This window comes from Catharus ustulatus, chromosome 8 (assembly GCF_009819885.2).
Source record: "Catharus ustulatus isolate bCatUst1 chromosome 8, bCatUst1.pri.v2, whole genome shotgun sequence".
NCBI lineage: Eukaryota > Metazoa > Chordata > Aves > Passeriformes > Turdidae > Catharus > Catharus ustulatus.
The window spans coordinates 15188998-15203391 of record NC_046228.1 but is presented as its reverse complement, the minus strand read 5'-3'; the positions used below and the strand labels follow the sequence as shown (position 1 = coordinate 15203391).

The 14394-nt window shown below is 36.7% G+C and overlaps 1 protein-coding gene across 1 annotated transcript in view; it reads left to right on the top strand.

Annotated features, from left to right (window-relative positions):
- DNTT (DNA nucleotidylexotransferase) overlaps positions 1-14394 on the top strand; it is an 88098-nt gene that overhangs the window by 62317 nt on the left and 11387 nt on the right. The window contains exons 9-10 of the mRNA XM_033066289.1: positions 1335-1598; positions 3031-3114. Coding sequence (XP_032922180.1) covers positions 1335-1598; positions 3031-3114 — 348 coding nt within the window. The remainder of the gene's footprint in view (positions 1-1334; positions 1599-3030; positions 3115-14394) is intronic.

The following is a 14394-nucleotide window of genomic DNA, read 5'->3' as shown; positions in this document are numbered from 1 at the left end:
GCTAAAAATGTAATACCTATCAGTGTATCTTCATGGAAATTGTATAATGTTAAGTGTTTTTGTTATGCTATTTTTTTTTTGAGCCAGAATTATAGCTCTGAGTGTAAAAGTAATTTTATTACTGTAAAGTATTCTCTAAGTCATTTAAAATATTGTCATGTGGAGTTACCATACCTGTGCTAAATAAAGAAATAATCAAAATCTGATTTTTTTATACTGAGGTATCCTTCCAAAAATTATTCATAGTTACCTGGGACATTGAGTGGTCTTATCTGGACATCTTTTATCCTGGTTTTGGTCCAGATCAGAGGGAAGGGGCGTGGCCAGGCTCTAATGTTATTCAATTCGACTTCCTGTCATCTCCAGGGATGGGGGAAAGGGACTTTGTCTCTTTCTAGAAGGATGTTCCTTCCAATGGGAGAAAGTGGAGGTTGAAATGGTCTGGTATTTTACATGTGAATCGTTTCTTTGTCTTATACCTTTTGTTATAATATTGCTGCTGTTACTGTTTGTTTTCTCACCTCGTCGCTTTTTCCAGGAAATTGTTTTTATCTCAGCCCATGATCTTTGCCTTTTGTGTTTTCAGTTGAGGGAGGGTGGGGAAGCAAGAGGAGTGATTTTAGCTGGGCTACTAATGGGAGAATACTATTCCTAAACTACACCACCATTGTAGTTAACAACTGACAGCCATCAAATAAAACCACTTCTAGATGCTCTCAGTTCAACATTACTATTTAAAAAAGCCCCTAGTCTGGAGGAAGGAGAATGTGTAAACATTTGAGTGATTTCAAAGCAGAAACAAAAAAGTGATCCAAGGACCTAAATAAATGGGCATTCCCTCTGAGTAAAATACATGGGCAAGGATCTTCTGTCTCTCTGTAGACTTCAGGCCTTGTCTCAAGGAAATCTCATGCAGCAGGTACTGCCCAAATGGAATCTTCCACTTTGGAATCTGTCACCAAGACTGTGCTCAGGACTAATATTTATTTCTAGATATCTGTCGCATGGGAACACATCAATCCTTACTCAGTAATCTCTGTTGACATTAACTAGAAAAAGGCTTAGGAGAAAAGGAGGGAGGGAAATTGCAAATACTATCTCTTCAGCACAGGGCAGGACCTCTGGTCAGATATCTACCAGTGCAGATTTCCCTCAAAAATTTTTCCAAAATCTGAAGCTGTTTCATGTCTCTCTTTAGCCCAGATTTGGGCTGGCACAGTTCCTTGTTTACTGAAATTACATTTCACATAAATTTTTAAGACAGCTGTCTAGAAACTCTGGAATGACAGTAAAACCAGTTCAGCAATTCAATGTGAACAATATCTTCTCTTTAGGGCTTACTCCTTTATTGTGATATCATTGAATCAACATTTGTAAAGGAACAGCTGCCAAGCAGACAAGTTGATGCCATGGATCATTTTCAGAAGTGTTTTGCAATTTTAAAATTATATCAGCCAAGAGTAGACAACAGCACTTGCACCATGTCAAAAAAATTGGGAATGGCAGAAGTCAAAGACTGGAAGGCAATCCGTGTGGATCTGGTCATAACCCCCTTTGAGCAATATCCATATGCTCTGTTAGGCTGGACAGGCTCCAGGGTAAGTAACCACAACAGTATACGCTTTCTTAGCATTGCAAACACATTTTTGTTGTTGCAGGACTATTCAGAGTTCATGGATTTAAAAAAAAATATTCTCGATGTCCATGCATCACATTTCATGCTGTCATCCACCCCTGATCATGGGTTGGAGCTGATGAATTCATCACTAACATGAATAGATGTCTCTCTAGGAGAGTTAAGATCTGTTTCCCTTGAAGCTTAGTGTTTAGGTTTATGAACTGGAGATCTAGGTTTTTGGTCAGTTGTGTTGTCTCTTTACATCACGATACTGTTGACAAATTTAAATGGTTACTGAGTAGAGAGATGATTTGGAAAGCGCCACATAATTTTACAGGAAATTAAACATTTGAGGAAAAGATGTTCTGATTTGGAACTTAATTTGTTTTGTAGGAAATTGAAAATGATTTGACATCTTTCTTTTTGGATTAGATCAATGTTTTGTTTCAGGTGCATTTTAATTAACTCTTTTAAATTGTAAAAAACTGAAAAAAATTTAAAATTAGACATTAGTTTTAAACTAGAATAAAATATATTTTAATTTATGTTTTAATAAGAGAACTTGAAATGATAGCTACTTTCGCAATAGGCACTAGTTAGCCAGCACAATATAAAATAATATGCTATTTAAAAAAAAAAGATTAAAAGATAAATGATTAATCTCTCTCCAGACAGAATTATTTTTTAATCTGTTCTACATGCTTGCCTTCTGGTGTTCATTTTTTAGGGAGTGTTTACATGCTACAATGGATAACTTCAGAGCCAGCTCTGAATTATCTTTTTGATGTGCTGGAAGCAGTGCTGGTGCTTTGCCACTCTCCTGCTCAGGTTAATTGGAAGCAGGATGGTTTCGACCAGACAAAATGTTGAAATTGATGTGTTCTCCTGCTGAGCTTATGAGTTACTTCAGTCACTTTTTTGAGATAACAAAATGTATTTATTTGGACTTTGGATTAAGTTCTGCAGACTTTGGGGTCTTTTCTTATCCTGGAAGTGTTTGGAAGTTAAAAGCCCTTCTCAACTCTGTAGATAGGTGCCTACACTAAAAACACACAGTGTGAGGCCCTTTGGATGAGTAGGCAATGACTTCATTTTTCTCTGCCTCACTGAGCTCCTGCTCCCCGTTGAGCTAATTCACCTACAGACTGTGGGAGCCCATCACAGGTTTTACTTTCTTGTACAGTGCCCAACTACTTTCAGAGTAAACTGACTGAAATGATGGATGATTCCCTATCAAAACATTTCCTTTCAGATGATTGATTTTATCAGACTATATTCCTTTAATAGAGGTAATTTTTACTCCTTAGTTTATTATTTGGTTTGGTGTTAGAAGGTGCAAAGGATAATAATTTTGGTTTGTGCATGCATTTGATATTTTTGCATATGTTTGACATTTGCTATGCCTTTGACAGCAATTTGGACGTGATTTGCGGAGGTATGCTGCCCATGAAAGGAAGATGATACTGGATAACCATGGATTATATGACAGGAGAAAGGTACTGTTTATTCTCAGAGATAAAGCTAATGTGTTTTTATTTCTGAGTGCGCATTTCCAGTTAATTTTTTATATTCAAGTATATAGAATATTTTAGCTTGATTATCCATTTGGTGGTTAAACAGTTCCTCCTTCACATGATGTAGTTTCACTGGAGCAGCCTGATTAAATCTGAACAAGGAAATCTGGAAATAATTTTTTTTTTTGTAATTGTGAGGTAATTCTTGAAATGTAACAAGAAACATCAATTAGACATTTGTGTTTGATAGGAACTGTGCAGCCTTCACAAAACTGAGAACAACCCATCTGAGTATTTGAAAGAGGTACTTCACTGTTCCATTTCAAGAGAGATAATTTCTGTGTCCCCAGCACATTTTCAACTCTTATTGCTCTGACATTGCAAAGGAAGAGGGGATATTGAGTGGTACAGGCTCAGTTAGAAGGCTTGAGGAAGTTTTTGCAGGGTATGACACTAAGTAGGATTAGGGATCATCCTGCTTTTGAAGCCCTGCATTCAGAAATTTGTGTGGAATTCTGTTTAGCCAGGCGTGGCAGCCTGGGGAGTAATTGGTCTAACTTCTGGTATAAAAGCCCTTGGCTGCAGTTATACTGATCTCTGCATCTATCTGGCTTAATGTCTGTATTTGTATTAGGCCATTTAAATAATAAGCAAAAATCAATACTGAAGATACTTATTGATGTCATTACAGGGAAAGGCAAAAGTACCATGTCAAGATTTTACATTAATCTTTCCTATATATTCCTTATAGAACAGAGACTGCTTTTAGCACCTCTGCTTACATGCAGCATTTTCTCACTGCTTCTTTCTAAGATTCAGGAGTGCATCTTAGAAGCCATCACTCCATTTCAGCTCTCTCCATTGTGCTTGTCAGGTCCAGATGCTGCTCTAGCATCCTCAGTTCACATGGAAACCTGGGGAAATTATCGGGCTAATTATCCATTTAGTCAGATATCCTGACTAAATTGCCAGCTACTGTCAATACTAGATGCTTCAGAAGAAAACATGAAATCAATAGTAGATAAATATGCTATCATGTGTCTAAAGAGGACATTTCTTCACAAACCCAGGGATGATGTCAGTGTATTCCTGCCTGTCTTTGAAAGTATTCAAACTATAAACTCTTTTCCTTAAGATAATATGGTTGGTGTTATTATCTGCACATTAATGTGTGCTCTGTTCAATAGCTTTTTGAGTGTAACAGAAAATGGCACTAGGGAAAACCAAAGAATTTGAGGAATGCCAATGTTATTTTTTGTAAGCAGCAAAATTTGCCTCTTGATGTACAAGTATGTTTCATTATATCTGCTACTTTTACTCAGAACTCTGAGGCTTTCAGGGATGCAAAATGGATCCCTGTTGTTTCATGAACAACATCAACCAGTATTAATTTTTCTTGATTATGTTTAGGCTTTATAACCAACATACCATTAAAATATTTCTGGGAAAAAAAAGTGAGTTTACATGTGTTTTTGACTAGATTAACCAGGATGATTCACAGATAAATGATAAGTTTATCTTCACAGTGTCTTCTGGGAAGATAAACTTGTCCTCTTGTCATCCCAAATTTTCAAGTAAAGAGCTGAGGCAGAAAAAGATTTAAGGTCTTAAACATCCATTGATTTCAGGAGTCCTGCATTTTCAGTGTCCAGCCTTAAGTTTCTTCTGTTGAGTGTTTGCCATGCAAATTTGAAAAATATAGAGAAATGTGTATACCCATGTTGTGGTTCCCCAAACCATCAGCTGTAACTTAATCTCCAGACTGTCTACATGTCTGAGCTTCAACTTACATTTCCTCAATTCCTCAGTTGTACTGCCCAAAAACTGAAGGAATGGACCTACAGAGAGAGCTGAGAAGCAAAACTCAGAAAATTTATCATAAGGGAGGAGTTCTTGGCAAAGGCAAAGAAGAAAAATCAGCAAACCAAAAATCAGACTGAATGAAACCCAAAACATCCAGACCAAATATTCAGGGAAAATTTCAACTGTCTTGACCACAAAGTCCTTAATCTGTGATATCCATATATCAAATGAGGCACAGGATAGGGTCAGTTGTCCCTTTAGGGAGGGACTTTGCTTTCAAATGTCTGTCATCACCCACCTTGCCCCCAAATATCTAGGTCTGCCATTTCTCATTTAATTCCAAACACAGCTAGTTTGCTTCCAAATTTTTTTTTTCTGTAAACCACAGATGCACTGCAGATTTCAAACACAAGAAGTTGTGTTAATATGTTGACACAGCAGAATACTGTTCTTGTCTCTTCTGCAGTCTCAGAAATAGCTAAATTACATTAGCTAACTTTTTCCACAAAGAATGAAACTTCTAAGGCAAATATGCAATAAGAAAAATTTCAGACCAGGCATCACTGAATTAATAACCTGCTTAACACGGTCTCTTTTTTTCAAGTGGTGCTATTCTAACAAGAAGCAGGGAGATGACTCTGTACCAAGTATACTAATATTTATAATCTTATGTGTTACATTAAAATAGATTTTAAAATGATTTTTAACTTTACAATTTTGTATTAAGTTTTTCCCACAAATGACAGTTTGAACAAAAACTTTCCATACTGCCACCCAGTGTGTAATAAGATCAGAAATGTGCAGATTACAGAAATGGTATCTGTCTGTGAAACTTGATGGCCCACAGTGGAAGAGGAGAAGTTTGCAGTAAATTGTATGGCTGCCAAGGTTGATTCATTTTTAGGGTCATCAGAGTAGTAAGCTTAAAGTAAGTGATAAAAATGATTTGTAGTTTTACACAAGGGAACATATGGCTAAATTGTAAAATGTTTAGACTTGTTTTGTTGGTTATTTTCTACATTAAACTATGAAGAGCAGAGAATCTAATTAATTGAAATCCTTGTGCTTTTCTTTTAAAATTATTTGACTCGTAGGGAACATTAAAAACATGGGTATTTTATCTATACTGTCTCATAAAATTGGATTGGAACATGAACGTTTGTATTTCATAAATATATTTCTCTTTATGAGAGGAGATCTTCCTTTCTTAAAGCTAAGAAAATCAGGAAGCAGATATCCCTTGTGCAAACTGCTCAAGATCCCTCAACACAACCTTAATTGAGGTTAATTAGGCACTATATGTGAAAGCTGAAACTCATCTTTTCTGTGTTTCTCTCCTTGTCTGCTGGAGAGGTTATCTTATGGTGCTGGCCCTGTCCTGGCAGACAACCCCAACAGTCCCTGTGGTATTGACTGGGGGGCAATTTGGGAGCTGGACCAAAGCCTTCTTGCTTCATTCTTTTTCCTTTGTTAGTCTGTGCGCGTGTACAACAAAAGGGATAAGATGATCAGTAAGAGTCAAACTATTTCTTGATCCTGCAGGAGACCAAGTCCTTTCCTTAAAAGACACTTGTCTGTCATAATTTAACATTTTTCAAATCAAAGAAGTTAATAAATTATGCTAGAGCAAATATTATTTGCTCTTACTTAATTTCTATGTGGTGGAATGTAACTGTTCTTGTGAGAGAATGTCATTCATTACAAAAGAAAACAATTTTCTGATTTACTCTACATTTCAATATATAATTGAGTATACTTTATTCTTCTGTATTAATATTTATCAGCCCCTTGGCACAGATGGTTGCACTGTAGCCCACTGCTTGAAATGTGGCGCGTGTCACAGAATCCCAGATTCCAGCGTTCAAAGGGTTGCAGCAGGAGAGAGTCCTGCTTACTTTAATGTATTTCCAAAGGGATTCTGCCAGGAATGGGAGCATTAACACAGCAGTTAGGAATCAATTACATAGCTTTGCAGATGGGAACAAAAGGAAGAGGAATTTTCTCCAGGGACTCGTTACAAAGTTACACTGTGAAATTATTCCTCAGCCTTGTTTTTTTTTTTTTTTCCTTTCTAGTGTAAATCTCGTTTTTCATATATTTGTTGGTTTTGGAAGACAGCGTGCAATTATCAAACTAATGATTTTTTCAGTTCTGTAATAAGAAGGGCATTTTGTAGATCTCATTTTAATAGGAAAATTGTGACAAAAAAATTGAAATTTTTCTACCAATTATCTGTCATCCTCTTTTACATAAAAAAGATAAGTGTATGTCCGAATCTGTGTGTCTGTAGCCTGTGTACTAAAGGTATGGAAATCAGCACTTGTATGTACCAAGCTGAGGTATGTAGTTCCTGTGATTTACAGCAGCTGGAGATCAAACCTTACTAAGATCCCCACTCTTACAGAATGGAGTTCATTGATCAGCTACAAGGAAGAGAGAGAAGTTGTTCATTCCCCATGTCTTATGGTATTATTGCTGCTACAAATGGCATGACATTTTTGAGAACGGGAGAATAAAATTCTCGTTGTAAAAATTTCCCTATTCATGAAGGAACAATATGCTCTGTAAGAAAAATGGAAATGGTTTTAAAAAAAATTTTAAAAAATATTTTTTCTGTGTGAAGCATTAGTTAGGTCAGCTGAACAGTAAGCTCTTCCTCAGAAAAATTCAGGTCCTTTGTTTGTAAACCAGAACATCTGTTTTTGACACTCCTGTGTTGGATTAGGAGGCAATTATCCCTTAACCCATAATAAAAAATGTTTGGGTGCAATGTGCATTGTCTTTGGACTAGCAGTGTGCATACTAGGGCATTGTTAGCAAGTTTTGACAACATCCTGCCAGCTTTTTACCTGGGTGAGAGAGATCTAGTGGATCTAACTAAAGAAGATACAGCTCCAAAGCCTGTTTTATTTTTAAAAACCTGTTTTAGATTAGTAATTATCATATGTTTATAGGAAAATGCAAGAAATGTGTGATTTACTTTCTCTTAATCTTTTGTTATCTTGAAACTGATTTTTAAAGTGGCTGGCAAACCAAAGGCTTTCTATTCTTAAAGGAACTCTCCTTGTGGTATGAATGCCCTCTTTCCATGTCATCAACCTGGAATAAGATGCAGGAACAGAGGTTGTTGGTGGCTGTACCAGCTGTGGTGCTGTTAGCTGGAGTAGAACACGTTTTCATGCAGAAGGGCCCTGTGGAGGGTATCTGAAGCTGGGCTCTCTGTTACTGGGCTTTGACTCTGGCTGGTAGAATGACAAGCTTGCAGGCAGCCAAGGGGTCACGTACCAGGTCAGATGTGTGACATCAGAGCACAAGCATCTTTCAGGCTGTCGTACTCTCTGTTCTCTCAGTGTTTTCTGATCCCTCTTGTAACCCTAATTTGGCTTGTGAAAAGGCAGCACAAGAAGGAATTGTGACATTTAGCATGAAGTCATGATTGTGTGAGCTTAAGTGTCCACATGTTGTTGTAATAGAGGGGAAGGAGGATGGTCCAGAGATTTGACTTTTGGATTGCAACTTGTGTCACTCTGTAGCCAAATCTTCTCTGTAGTTTTAAGCAGTCATTTAGCCTTCACAGCAGTAAAACCTGGTTCTCATGATGGAAACCTGCAGTAATGGTAAGTAGTTAACCACTGAAGAAAAAGCTATTTCAGTTTAATGAAGAATTTTGATCTCCCTGTGTTTTGTCTTTATAACTAGAAGAGAGAACAAAGATTTAATGGAGAATTTTGATTATTCAAAATTTGCTTGGTCTGTTGTATGAAAAGTCAAGATGCTGGCACTTTCTGCTAAAGAAATTTCTTTCTGAATCTCTGCTTTGAAAAAAAATCCATGGATCAGACTGTTCCAAACCTTCAAAGCTCAGACAGCTCTTGGGGCTGCAAACTCTGAGGCATTCACTTGGCTGGCTGCTCCAGGCCCATGGAGCCAATGAGCGCTGGGGACACTGGCTCTGAAATACTTAAAATGTCTTATTTGAACTCAGACTCTCAGTACCCTGTCAGACAGGTTATTGAGAAGATGTACAAGCTGGCAGGAGCTCAAATAAGCTTAGGTTTGTTTTAAGTGCCTGGATTGTGACATTTTTTCAGGGCGATATTTTGGTAATTGCATAATTTTTATGGAACACCCAGGATGAGTGACTAGGAAAATTCCAACAAAGTGAAATTCATGAGTGTTTTGCTGTTTAGATCTGTTCAAAATTCAATGAGATATAATTTTTGTGTGACTATACATGTGTTAGGTAGAAATACTCTTCCCTAGAACTCTCTGTTCTCAGGGAATCCTGGGAAATTGCACTCTAGTGATTCTCAGCCAGCCAAATCCATACATCATCTTTCTCAGTATAGCTTGCTGTGAGGATATTCTAAACTTAACTACAGAAGATGCTTCTGAAAAATCTACTGTTCTCTGCAAAACCCAGCCCTACCACTTATATGGATGAACTTTTTTTCACTATTGCTTCCTAACCAAACTTCCTTATCTTAATTAATTAAAAATCAGCACCATTCCCAAATACTTCAAAATCCATAGGAAAATAAACATCTTTTTGTTTGTACATTTTGGTAACTATTTGTAAACTATTCCTTGGAGTTACAGTAAAGATTGAGGTTTAAAACTTCCTCACTGTTACAGTTTCAGCTGCAGTGGGGCTCCCTATTGCTCTTTGCTTTCATTCAGAGTATATTTATTTTTCTTGATGCTGTTTGTTGTTCTGCAGCTACATAGAATCAGCATAAAACAGGAATTAACTTCAACAGTTCCATGCTAGAAATTCTGAGTGATAAATTTCCTCAAATTGCCATCTTTTGGGCATGGAAGGGAGCATATGAGCTGAATGAGCAGTGGGATGGGGTGGGCTGGATGCCTTAAACTGCTCCAGGAACTTTTCTCTATTCCTGTTTCTTGTCAAGAGGTTTCTAAGGATGGCATGTAGAATGGTTTCATGACTGGATTGTGGCCATGTAGAAAGTGTCTCTCTCCTGCATTTTATACACCACTCACCAATGGAAATTCTCAAGCCAGGTGTGAGATCAGAGAATTGAATTTGTCTTGTAAATTTTGAATTATAGCTTGTATAAACCCATATATTTTCAAAATATTCCAGGAAATCCCTTTCAAGTCCAATTATTGCTTTATGCAGTTCATGGAAGCAAAATGAAGTGATGTAAATAATTAGCATTTTAAAAATGTTTTTTTTTTTTGGTTGAAGAATAGATGGAGTTCTTAGGGTAAAATAGATTAATTGAATTATTAGCATATGAATGTTCTTGCACTGACATTGTAGGTTTATTTCTTTTTGTAAGAGAAGGATCATGAGCTCAGTGTTATTTTGAAGAGTCATCGAGGCAGAAAGTAGTTATTAATTTTATGTCCTATGTAAATTTAAGATGGGAAATAGGTCACTTAATGTTTTCCATTAGAGAAATATTGAAAAAAATATGACACTATACAGATGACTGATTGGTGATTGATGACAATTTTGCATTTAAAAAACCTTGTGTGAATTTGAATGGCATGAAATGTTATTTAGTTGTTGAATAACAAGAGAGGTGGTTTATATAACTGTTCTGAATAACCACCTCTCAAAAGATGCTCTGAAAACTTCATAAAGGGACCCAGCTTTGCAAACCATTAAGTGCTGTGCAGTTACATTGAATTTAGTAAGACTCTATGATCCCAGTTTTTTTAAGAGAAAGTTTACTTTTTCTTGGGAAACCATAATAAGGATGAAAGGGGAAATTTAACCTGGGATTTCTTTCACACTGTGAAGCTCACAGACACTCAATTGTCACCATAAGTATTTCACAGTCTTTTATCACTCTGCCACTTGCAGAGTGAATTCTTGTCTACAAAATACCTGACTGACTCTTCAGGCAGGGCTTGTCCTGCCTGCCTTAGCACATATCTGTAAAGCCAAATGAAGGTGTGATTACAGCCCCAGTAAATGACAATTTTATGACAGTAATGCTCTGGTGAGCTGGCTTCAGAGTGTCTGAGTTCTGCTACTGCTCATCTTCTGCCCAAGTACCTGCTTCACAAACAACCTCTGTTTGCAGAGGCAGCCTGTCCAGCCATGCCTGGCAACATCCTTGAGCTTCTAGCCTCCCTCATAATATTCAAATTTTTCTCTGGTTGGGTCTGCATCTGTGTTGTGACCTTTATTTTGAAACAAGTGACCATGCTGCTGCAAAAAGTAATGTTCATATGTTCCTGTGGTGGCTTGGCTCAGAGGACAGAAGCTGCTCTGAGCCAGACTGATTGCAGGTGGCTGGGCGGTCACCTGCACTGCCAGAACTTTGTAAATGTGTCTCCTCATAAAAAGCCAGCTTTGTTTTTCAAGCAGGTATTCTTTCCTTTCACTGCCCAACACATTATTTCTCAAAAACCTGTATCATCAGGAAGAGCTGTCCATGATTTTATGACCTCATTTTATTACATAAATTTGTGTGATATTCAGTGTTTAATTGCGTATTCAGTAGTTACAGTCTCTGAGCCTGTTTTTTGGTATAATCTAAGAGAATCTACTCCTCACTACCTTACATTGAAAAAGATGTTTGCAGAAGTTTACTTGCACAGTTAAAGAGATATTTTTTATGGTTCTGTAAAAACTGGAAGTTATAGTCTTATTTGGCAGATGCTGCTCTAAAATTATAAAGTTATAATGGTGATATAATCAGCCTTGAGAACATCTTGATGAATTAAACATGCTGCAGCTGCAAAGTTTGCTTTAGACATCTGCAACAATGACTGGATTAAAGCTACAGTAAACATAAAGATCCAACATTTAGAATATTGATTTCCACTGTGCTCTCTACAACTACCTGAAAGGAAGTTGCAGCCATGTGAGGCTTGGCCTCTTCTCCTGGGCAAAAGTGACAGGACAAGAGGACACAGTCTCAAGCTATATCAGAGAAGGTTCAGATTGGAAATCAGGAAGAATTTCTTCATGGAAAGGGTGATTTGGCATGAGCTGCACAGGGATGAGATGGAGTCCCCATCCCTGGAGGTGTTTTGAAGGAAAACTGGATGTGGCGCTCAGTTCCATGGTCTGGTTGACAAGGTGGTGTTGGGTCACAGATTGGACTTGATGGTCTCAGAGGTCTTTTCCAACCTTATTGATTTTGTGATTCTAAGATTACTGCAATTAAATACTGAGTCATTGTAAACAGATGCAGATACTTCCATTTATTTCAATTCTTCTCACTCAGGGAAGTGGAAATTGCATATGTAATTTGGGTGATTTTTTTTTTTTTACACCTGGTCTATTTTTTAAAATTAAGAATTAAAATAATCTACTTTTCTTACCTCTTGGTAAGTTAAAAAATGATTATGCATTTTCTTACAAAGCATTCTTCTCAGTGTTCTCAGCATTTTAAATGTTTCTCATACAGCATATGATTGGTCATTTTTACAAAGTTTTCATGTAATTAGCTAAATCTAATCTCGTTGCAATACCAAGCTGTACATCTAACACACAGATAAAGGTACCTAATTGTCATTTTCTATGCTCGGTGTGTTTTTTGAGAAGTCCAGTGAAACCTGTATTGCTAATGAAAAGACATCTCTCAAAATGCATAAGTAAGTGCAGGTCTTGAATATTTTGACTATTCCTTTTTAGTAATTTTAATTTCTAGGGCAGTACAGAACCAATAATTTTCAATTGTTTTAATTCAATTATTCAATTATTCAATCAGTATGCTGGGGTAAGTTGTCGAATGTGGGGTAGGTTACTGAGTCTCATATTTTCTGTCAAAAGAAAAAATTAATTAATTTGAGAAGAAGCTATGTAGAGAGGAAACTGGAAAATGAAGCAGCTGAGGATCAGAGAGGAAAATGGCATAGGAACTGGGAATCAGAAAGGGACGGTGGATGTACAAATTTGGTAAGTGCAGAGTGGCTGGAAAAAGCATGGGGAATGGAAAGGGTAGATTGAATTAGCAGCTCCATTGTGGAAAGGAATATATATTGGTTGTAGAGACAGCTGAAAAGGGGCACAAAAATTGAATGACAGAAAAAAGATATAACTGGAAGTTTGATGGACTGAAAAATAAATTAAATTCATCAGGCTAATGTTCTAAGCTGGCAAAGGAAGTAGGTAAAGGTTTTGTTGCCCAAATAACTGAGCAAACCATGCACATCTCACTAGACTCCAGATATGGTGGGAGAGGAGCTGAATTACATTGGAAATCTGAGAGCAGACATCAACAATTTAGCATAGGGGAGTAGCAAAGACAGAGAGCTAGAACAGATGCAGATTATAAAAGCTCAGTTTCCTAGGACTGATTGATCCCACATTGGGCTGCAACTCAAGATTGTGTCAGTGCTGTCAGCAAATATTTGTTAGCCCTGTGGCACAGTACATTTCCTGCCTAGTGAACAAAGCCTAAGTGTCTTACAGGATTTGAAGTAAGCAGCATTTCTTTGAAGAAATGAAATCTCTATGCATAAACATAGGAAAATTGAATTGAGGTCAAAATTCAATCTACCACATTCTGGGATTTCTTAAACTGCAGGTCTTTGATTTTGCAATCCCAATAAAGTTCTTCTGAAGTGGTTTGTTTATAGTAACCCCCGTATGAATTACTCACAACTGAGTTTCATAAAATCCAGGATTCTGCATATTTCTAATTTAATTCACTCTTACGAAGCTTTATAAGGTAAAATTCAAAAAATCCAACAGTATTTTACAAAGCTGCTGTAAATAGCACAGGCCTAAAGTGAAATGTGAGTATTGCTAAAGTGAAAAAGGAAATAATCCCTGAGAATATTTTTAAGCAGAGGTTGTTGGAGAACTGCAGGGACAATAAGTTTTTGATCTGTATTTGTTTACAACAGTGTGCTACTTAATATGTTAAAATTTTTGCCTGTGTTGTCAGATAGGAAGTTCCAAGTTTCCTTTCACTTTTGTGCCCCAAACTGAAAACATTTTAATCTGGATGGCAAAGTATTGTGGAATGTTTTTTATTGTGAAAATTGTAATGGGAGATTGGATGCATAACAATGTGGTGTTTTGCAAGAAAGTAACCACAGATCTGTCATTTTAAACAGACAGTAGTTCCATTTCATGTACAACATGGTTTTGTTTACAAACTAAATTTCAGTAAGTTCTGCTAAGTCAACTGATAATGTTTTTTAATATTTTATTTTTCAAACTGTCAGTGCTTCAGCATTGGTCTTTTTCTTTCTCCTTCATTAAAACTACTTGGAGTAAATAGATTGCAGGTAAAAAACATGAAGATATTTTGTTACACTGTCTTACGACATACTTGGGTAGTTGCCTAGAATATTCTAATATTAGCCTGATTATTCTATTTTACTTGATTAATTTACTTGTTACTGTTCAGAATTGAATATCAATAAACCTGTAACGAGAGCCAGAGATGAATTTAAGGGAAACATTCCAGTCTGGTATTTCTGATTAAAAGCACAGGACATGTCCAGTGGTAAAATGAAATG